Raw genomic sequence first — 8785 nt, forward strand, 5'->3', positions numbered from 1 at the left:
TGTTGATCTTCCGAGGCTGGGCATGACCCAGGAAAGTGTGTCCGGCCAGAGTGATCGAGCGTGTTGGAAAACGTGGTGCACCCCTGCAGGGAAGATTATCTATTAATAGCCGTGTCCACGGTAACGGACGTTCAGACGTATATCCTGATCTTATACAACTAGAAATGGATACTTGATATATGATGGATATGTGGCTCCGGGATTGCTTTCTCGCAAGGAGTCGAGGAAGGATCTCTGGGCCTTAATGTTACAACATGCTTGTTAATTAAACTGCTATTCTTTACTCTTCTACATGCTGCAAGATGCTTGGAGTTGCTTGAAGATGCTAGTCTTCAATAGGCTAGGCCTTCCCCCCTTATTCTGGCATTCTGCAGTTCAGTCCACAGATACAGCCCTTCCATTTGATACCAATGCATACTTAGTGTAGATCTGATGCTTGCGAGTACTTTGGATGAGTACTCACGGTTGCTTTGTTCCCCCTTTTCCCCCTTCCTTCTCCTTTCCGGTTGATGCAACCAGATGGTGGCCCCCAGGAGTTAGATGCCACCCCTGCCAACTACGACTACTACCCTGAGGGTGCCTACTACTACGTGGAGCCCACCGACGACCAGGAGTAGTTAGGAGGTCCCAGGCAGGAGGCCTTGCCTCTTCGATCGTTGATGTTTGTGCTAGCCTTCTTAAGGCAAAACTTGTTTAACTTATGTCTGTACTCAGATATTGTTGCTTCCGCTGACTCTTGTGCTTTCGAGCTATGTATTCGAGCCCTCGAGGCCCCTGGCTTGTAATATGAAGCTTGTATGACTTTCATTTGTGTCTAGAGTTGTGTTGTGATATCTTCCCGTGAGTCCCTGATCTTGATCGTACACGTTTGCGTGTATGATTAGTGTACGGTCGAATCGGGGGCGTCACAAGTTGGTATCAGAGCCGACTGCCTGTAGGAATCCCCCTTTCCAGCTCCTTGGCCGAAGTTGAGTCTAGTCTTTGAAAGAACTGTTTTACTAACATGGCTGTGTGGCTTACGGGCCCACGTCGCCAATGGGTGGTATTAGGATCTTTTACTCCTCGTCTATACTCTGGGACTCTGACCTCTCTTCTACTCGGGTTAAATGATTTTACTAACCCCAACATTAGGATCTCGTAATCATATTCACACGGAGAGCTGGATTATCTACAACTATTCCCTTGAATTGTATTTTGAATAATACTCACATCATCATTTGACATCCTTGAACTTCCTTATATCAGATGCGTCCCGCAACACAGATCGTCCGCCAGACTATGGCGGTCGACACGCCTGGGTTCCCGGCCATTCTGGTCGACCTCTTGACCCTGCTGGGATATCGCTGGTATCCTCAGTACACTGTGTACGAGATCTACCGCGAGTTCAACCAGGAGATGTATCACGCTAAGGTTGATATCTATGATCGGCAGAACAACTCCACCCACGATTTGCATACCTTTGAGGGTATTGGAGTGACTGTCGAGATGGCAGTACAGGAGGTTGCCTATGTTGCTATCACCAGCCTCCGTAGAGAGCATCCACGCTTGGAGGAGACTGGGTTTAGATACTTTCTGTACCCACCAGCTGGGGATGATACTAGGTGGTACACTGCTGTGTGTACCCCCTACGTGAGCCGTCGGTACGACCCTCAGTATATGGTTTGATACATTGAGGTTCTGGATCGCACTGTTCGAGCTCTGACTGTTGAGTTGTACGCCACGCATGCGCGCCACAACGACACTCTGGAGCGGATGCGTCCACTGGGTACGGCAGCGGTTCTTCCTTCGTTCATTCCTTACCCGCGCAGGACGGAGATGCCACCAGGTCTTGTGTGGCCTGAGGTTGGGGGTGATACTCCTGCTCGTGGACCTCCTCTTCCGCCTGGAGATCAGCTGGTACACCAGAGCCGCCACGGCATGCAGCCTCCTTCCCTCGAGCACCGCCAGGCTTTTCTTCATCGACAGCTGCCAGACTTCAGAGGTTTTCCCCGACGTTGATGTAGCATATCGCTATGTCGCGTTGTTGTATCCCTCCACCACGTGCCTGTGCGCCGCCTAGTTGGTCTAGACTACCTTTCCTTTTTGAACTACTACTTATGGCTTGTAACCGAACTTATGTATGGATCTGTATGTCGTGTTTGGCTACTATGTAGTATCTATCGAACTTCTTTCAGTATGCATGTTTCGTCGTGAATGGATCATTATCTTTGCAAATTTCTTCATGCTGAACTACCCATGTTACATGTTAGCAGGATGGTTAGACCCGCTGGTCGTGGTCGTGGTGGCAACGCCCCACCACCGTCTGAATACATGGCTGGTATGATCCAACAGTTTGAGCTGAACCGCCAATTCATGGAAGGAGTGATAGCTCAGTTTCCTCGCCCCAACTTGAACCAGCAGCCAGCAACTGTGACACTGAACGACTTTGCACATCTCAACACAAGCATCTACTGCAGCTCAACTCAGCCACTTGATGCTGACGACTAGCTACGTGACATCACTTTTGAGCTAGAGTCTGCTGGTGTAGCCCCTGCCAGCTATGTCACCTTTGCGGCATATTATCTGAAGGGTCCCGCTGCTCAATGGTGGGACAACCACAGACGCTCTTTACCCGCTGGAACGGTCATCACTTGGCCAGATTTCCAAGCTGCTTTCCATGCCCGCTTCATTCCTCAAGGAACTATGGACAGGAAGAAGCGCGAGTTCCGCAACCTCACCCAAGGTAACAAGACTGTGGATGCTTATCAGCGGGAGTTCCTTGACCTGTCCCGCTATGCTGAAGATGACATTGCCACTGATGCATGTAAACAAGAAAAGTTTCGTGATGGACTTCAAGCTGATATCAAACTAGCGCTCCTCATGCATGACTTTGCTGATTTCGCCACCTTGGCGAACAAGGCCATTCAGGTCGAAACTGGTCTGCAGGAGCACCTCGGATCCCTCAGGCGCAACCGTGATGCGGGTTCATCTTCGGGCCCGTCATCGCAGAAGCGTAAGATATGGATCCCCCACAGCATGTATCCACCAGCTGCCCCTGCACCAAGACAGACCCATGCTGCACCTCGTCTTCCTCCTCCACCACCTGGACAGCCGAGACTTCAAGCTCCTGCTTCCCGTCCCAATGATGGGCTATGCTTCAAGTGTGGTCAACCAGGACACTGTGCCAGGGACTGCTCTCAGAATCAGTACCGGCTTGCACTTCCTCAAACTAGCCGTGGTAACAATCAGCCCCGCAACAACAATGTCAGGCCTTATGGTCGTGGTCAAGCCAACCACATTGATCTGAATGAAGCTCAAGACCAGCCTGCTACGGTGTTGGGTACTCTTCTTGTTAACTCAGTACCAGCTTCTGTTTTATTCGATCCAGGAGCATCGCATTCTTTCATTTCTGAAGATTTTGCATCCATGCATGGCCTTAAATTCGCAGTAATGAACAACCCGCTAGTGGTACACACCCCCGCGGGCCAATGTCGGACCACCATGGTTAGCCTCAATGTCCCTGTTGAAATTGAAGGGCTGGAATTCCATGTTTCCCCCATTGTTTTGAAGTCGTCCAATATCGACCTCATTCTAGGAATGGAATGGTTGAAAACACATACCGCTTCTATCATTTGCACCACTAAAACCGTGCATCTACTAAGTGAGATAGTGAGCTACCATGCTCACCTTGTTCGGAATGCCGAGGCACGGATTTATTCCTTGGATGCGTGAAAAACACTACCTCGAAGCCTGAAGTATCTGTCCGGTCCGCGTTCTCAGTCAAGCTGAACGTCGCACCGTCAGAGGGCTTTCAAAATTCTAAAAGGGTTCAGTGGTCAAATCCTTCTGAAGATGAAGCCACCTGGGAACTCGAGGATCGTCTTCGAGCTAAATACCCCGTTTTGTTTCCTTCTACCTCCTAAATCTCGGGACGAGATTTCTTGTAGTGGAGGAGATTTGTAACGCCCGGATAATTAAGCTACAGTAATTCCATGCTAATGATACCATGTCATCACTTTTACTATTGCTAGGTCCCACGTTGGTTCAAACCAATTCAAATTTCAAATTTAAAATAAAGTCAAACAACGAAAGTTTTTCAAATGTCAAAAATAAAATGTTCAAAGTGTGGTAAATATTCCATAACCAATTATGGTGCTAACCCAACATTTTTGTAAAAATACTTAAATGCTCTTTGTGATTAAGACAGTGATAATCATATTTAATTAAATGCCTTTCCTAAGATAAAAATTAGCAAACTATTTTTATTTGGGAGTTGAACTTTTTGTGGCTGAGGGTTAAACTAAAACATTAATTTAGATGTTGGTCTCATATTTTATAAAACTACAATATGCTACTAGTAAATAAAACAGTAAAGGAGAAATAAAAAAATAAAGAAAAACACACACACAAAAAAAAAAAACGGGCAAACTCCCGTGCCTCCCTCTGGGCCTTGGGCCAACTAGCCCCTAGCCAGCCCACCAGCGCACTGCCTCCCCCCTTCCTGTTCACGGGGGGATCGTGAGCAGCACCGATGCCCGCCACGGCATCGACCATCGCCGTGGCGGCCATCTGCCGTCTCCCCGGGGCTATAAGGCGGCCCCGACACCTCTCCCTCGCGCCCCCGAACCCTAGCTACCCCGTTCCCCTCCCCCTGGTCTTCATCGTTCAGATCCGCCCGCGATTTCCACCGCCCGCCATGGCCGACCTCGTCCTCGTGCCCACCGAGCTCTCCGGCACCTGAGACCTCGTCCATCTTCTCCCTCATCGTCCACCACTTCGTCTACGTCCACGAATCGAGCTGGAACGCGCCGAGTCGAGCGGAACGAGATCTTCTTCCACTCCGGCCACCGCGGCGCCATCGTCGATTCCGGCGCCCTCTGCTGCTCCTAAACCTCACAACGAGCCTCCTTGTGCTCCTCGGTGAGCACCGCGTGCTCCCCCTCCTCCTACCCCTCCATATCTAGCGCCGTAGAACTCTGCCCGTGCCGGGTTGCGCCTCGAATGAACGCGTTGCCCCGCTCCCGGCCGCCCCTGTTAGCCCCGGCCCCGAGCCGCTCGCACCGTCCGCCCGCGATGGCCTCGCCGTCGTCAGCCCCGCCGTCGCCCTGCTCGCCGTTTGCCGTTGCTGGTGTTGCTCCCGCCGATAGTCACTGCTGCTGTTGCTACCGCGCACGGCCGCCGCAGCCACGCCCGAGCGCCATGGCCGCCCCTGGCCTCGCCTCCAAGTGCCGCATGCCGCACCCGCGGCTGCAGCCGCCCGCAGCGTTGCTGCTGCTCCACCGCAGCCCCGCGACGCCGCTGCCCCCTGCAGGTCGCCACATCTCGCTGCAGCCGCCGCCTTGCCGTAGCTCCCCGCCCGTGACCTGCCTAGCGTCGTTGTTGTCTGCTGCTCTGCTACTGCTTGCCGCTGCTATTTTCTGCTAGTTGCTGCTGCCCGTAGTTGCCTTGCTGCTGGTAATTACTATAGGTATGGTTAGCTTTATGAATTTTACATTGAGTAACCCCCTTGGCAGCCTATAATCAGCAGTTAAACAACTGCTAACAGGGGTAAAGATAATATGAGTAGGTAGTCTACTTGACAAACTCCATTTTACCTCACTAGACCAAATCCATCTGATGAATAGATTAAATCCTACAAAAATCACAAAATGACATCTTATGTTAATAACTCCTAGCCTACTAACTTGTGTGTCCTGTGTGTGTGCGTCGTGCACGTGGCCGGAGTAGTGGCCGGCCCTTGCTTAGACTATTAGGTGTTAATTAATGGCTAGAATTGTCTATGTACAGATGACATGTGGCCTCTTATTTTTAAAAGCCTAGTTAATAGTGTGTGCCAATGACAAGTAGGGCCCGGTGCACTGTTTATTGGTTGACTAGTAAGGTGTTGACTGAGTCAACCCAGCTCCTTGACACCACATGTCATTGAGTGTGACTAGTCCCCTGTTGCGTTAAAAAAACATTTCACTGTTTATAATTTGAATTAAAAAAATTAAAAAAATCCTTTAAACTTTAGAAATTAATATAAAATAATCCGTTGCTCGGATGAAAAAGTTTTCTACATGAAAGTTGCTCAGAATTTCGAGACGAATTCAAATACGCAGTCCGTTCGTTTGCCACACGTCTCTAGCATAGCAAACCTGCAAGCTTTCCCTTTCGGTTCATCTGTCTGACTCACGTCCGGGACCGAGAAAACTTTCCCGGATGTTTCTCCCTTCGCCAGTAAAGCCTAGCACTGTGTTAGAACACCTCTAGCCCCGCTTGTAATCACGTTGTGCATATGTTTGCCTGTATTTACTGTTTCTTCCCCCTCTTCTCTCAGGTAGACCCCGAGACCGCTGCTGATGCCCCTGTGATCGACTACGTCGACGACGACCCTTCTTCTGTTTCAGCGGAGCTTCCACGCAAGCCCCCCCTTTGATCATCCCAATATCGCCCATTCTATACTCTCATGCTTGCATTAGATTTTGCTACTGATATTGTTTGCTCCTATTCTAATGCATAGCCTGCTTTTGTACCTTCTTATTGTTACCTACCTGTTTATCCTAAACTGCTTAGTATAGATTGGTTAGTGATCCATCAGTGACCCCCACTTGTCCTTGTTGCCCCTGCTTCATCATCGACGCCTCGATCAGCGTGATCGACGACGAGAGCCTGACACCTCACATCACATCACGCCCTTTTAGTTGCTCGACTCTGCAGAGCTACTATTGAGTGCCGAGGGTGATCCCTCTTAAACGCACTCCTGATGTTAATTCTGTATTGTAGCTATTCGGTGTGGTCATCGACGGTGGTTCCTCTTTCACCATTCCCGATATGGCTCTGTCGTGCAACACCTCAAGTGTGAACCTCGAGGGTGGTTCCTCTTACATTCACCTTGATGATTACATCGAGTGGAATCCTCCGAGGGTGATTCCTTGGGTTTTCCCCTTGATGTCTGGACGCACAGTTACCTTGAATTTACTAGAGACCATTGTGAAAGCCGAGCGGGCCCGGGGAGCACCCGTGCGATGTGACAGTGGCGGCTGGCTGTTTAGCGATATCACCCGGGAGGGGGTGATAGCTCCAGACTTGTCCCGACAGCCGTCACTCCTTCTAATAATGCACTAATAGGTTTGGGTATTTGTTCTGAGTTGGCCTTTGGCCTTTACGCACCAACCACCACGCGAGAATAGTTATGGGCCTCGACGTCGTAGTATCAGCCGAAGCTTTGTCAGACGTCCAGTTCAGCATTGCGGCACGGCCCGGTCGGCGCCCCAGTGGAGGTGGCCTGTATCGCCCTGCACGTAACGACCCGGAGTGCACCGGGCGATGGGCCCAGACCCCGGAGTGCTTAGGATGTAGACCGGCGGGGACCTCTCTGCTGAGTCTAGGTCGGGCTGCGACGTGTTGATCTTCCGAGGCCGGGCATGACCCAGGAAAGTGTGTCCGGCCAGAGTGATCGAGCGTGTTGGAAAACGTGGTGCACCCCTGCAGGGAAGATTATCTATTAATAGCCGTGTCCACGGTAACGGACGTTTAGACGTATATCCTGATCTTATACAACTAGAAATGGATACTTGATATATGATGGATATGTGGCTCCGGGATTGCTTTCTCGCAGGGAGTCGAGGAAGGATCTTTGGGCCTTAATGTTACAACATGCTTGTTAATTAAACTGCTATTCTTTACTCTTCTACATGCTGCAAGATGCTTGGAGCTACTTGAAGATGCTAGTCTTCGATAGGCTAGGCCTTCCCCCCTTATTCTGGCATTCTGCAGTTCAGTCCACAGATATAGCCCTTCCATTTGATACCAATGCATACTTAGTGTAGATCTGATGCTTGCGAGTACTTTGGATGAGTACTCACGGTTGCTTTGTTCCCCCTTTTCCCCCTTCCTTCTCCTTTCCGGTTAATGCAACCAGATGGTGGCCCCCAGGAGTTAGATGCCACCCCTGCCGACTACGACTACTACCCCGAGGGTGCCTACTACTACGTGGAGCCCGCTGACGACCAGGAGTAGTTAGGAGGTCCCAGGCAGGAGGCCTTGCCTCTTCGATCGTTGATGTTTGTGCTAGCCTTCTTAAGGCAAAACTTGTTTAACTTATGTCTGTACTCAGATATTGTTGCTTCCGCTGACTCTTGTGCTTTCGAGCTATGTATTCGAGCCCTCGAGGCCCCTGGCTTGTAATATGAAGCTTGTATGACTTTCATTTGTGTCTAGAGTTGTGTTGTGATATCTTCCCGTGAGTCCCTGATCTTGATCGTACACGTTTGCGTGTATGATTAGTGTACGGTCGAATCGGGGGCGTCACAAGGCCTTAGTGGCAGCAGCAGCAGCAGAGTCTTCATTGAATTTTCTCACTGCTTCTTTGGCTTGTCTAGCCAACTTGGCTTGGCGCTTGGCCCATTCTTCAGGAAAGTCCTCACCACGCTTGAGGCTGGTGGGATCTGCTACTTGGCCAGGTGCCAATGGAGCTCTTGGGCATGGAGGATTGACAGCGAATTTCTTCATGTACTTTGGAGTTACATACCTGTACTCCCTCCATTCTCTTGCCCATCTCCTTTCAATCCTCTAGATGCGCACCTTGCGCTGATTTTTATTTTCCTTACCAAACTTGGCCTCATCAGGAGTGCAATATTCTTTATATATATCATCAGGGATCTCAAAGGCAGTCATGACCTCAGGCTTCTTCCTCCTTTCTGTGGCCTCTTTCCGTCTGCCATATTCTTCAGTTGAGGAATTTGAACAATTGAATTCTCTGAAGAAGTATGCAACTTTTCTTCGAGGAATGTTGCAAATGAGTTAAGGTGATGAGAACCTAGTG

The 8785-nt window shown here is 50.1% G+C and overlaps 1 protein-coding gene across 3 annotated transcripts; it reads left to right on the forward strand.

The window, feature by feature from the left end:
* Window positions 1–1036: 1036 nt before the first annotated feature.
* On the forward strand, window positions 1037–8132 carry LOC123162094 (uncharacterized). Of its 3 annotated transcripts, none has more exons than XM_044579896.1 (2): window positions 1037–4899; window positions 7883–8132. In XM_044579896.1, the coding sequence occupies exon 1, from the start codon at window positions 2683–2685 to the stop codon at window positions 3709–3711; it is 1029 nt and encodes a 342-aa protein (XP_044435831.1). In that variant the 5' UTR covers window positions 1037–2682; the 3' UTR covers window positions 3712–4899; window positions 7883–8132. The 3 variants fall into 3 exon arrangements, with proteins under 3 accessions (XP_044435831.1, XP_044435830.1, XP_044435832.1); XM_044579895.1 differs by lacking the exon at window positions 7883–8132 and adding an exon at window positions 6299–6403; XM_044579897.1 differs by lacking the exon at window positions 7883–8132 and adding an exon at window positions 6303–6360.
* The last annotated feature ends 653 nt before the right edge of the window (window positions 8133–8785 follow it).

The sequence above is a fragment of the Triticum aestivum genome, chromosome 7B (genome assembly GCF_018294505.1).
Source record: "Triticum aestivum cultivar Chinese Spring chromosome 7B, IWGSC CS RefSeq v2.1, whole genome shotgun sequence".
NCBI lineage: Eukaryota > Viridiplantae > Streptophyta > Magnoliopsida > Poales > Poaceae > Triticum > Triticum aestivum.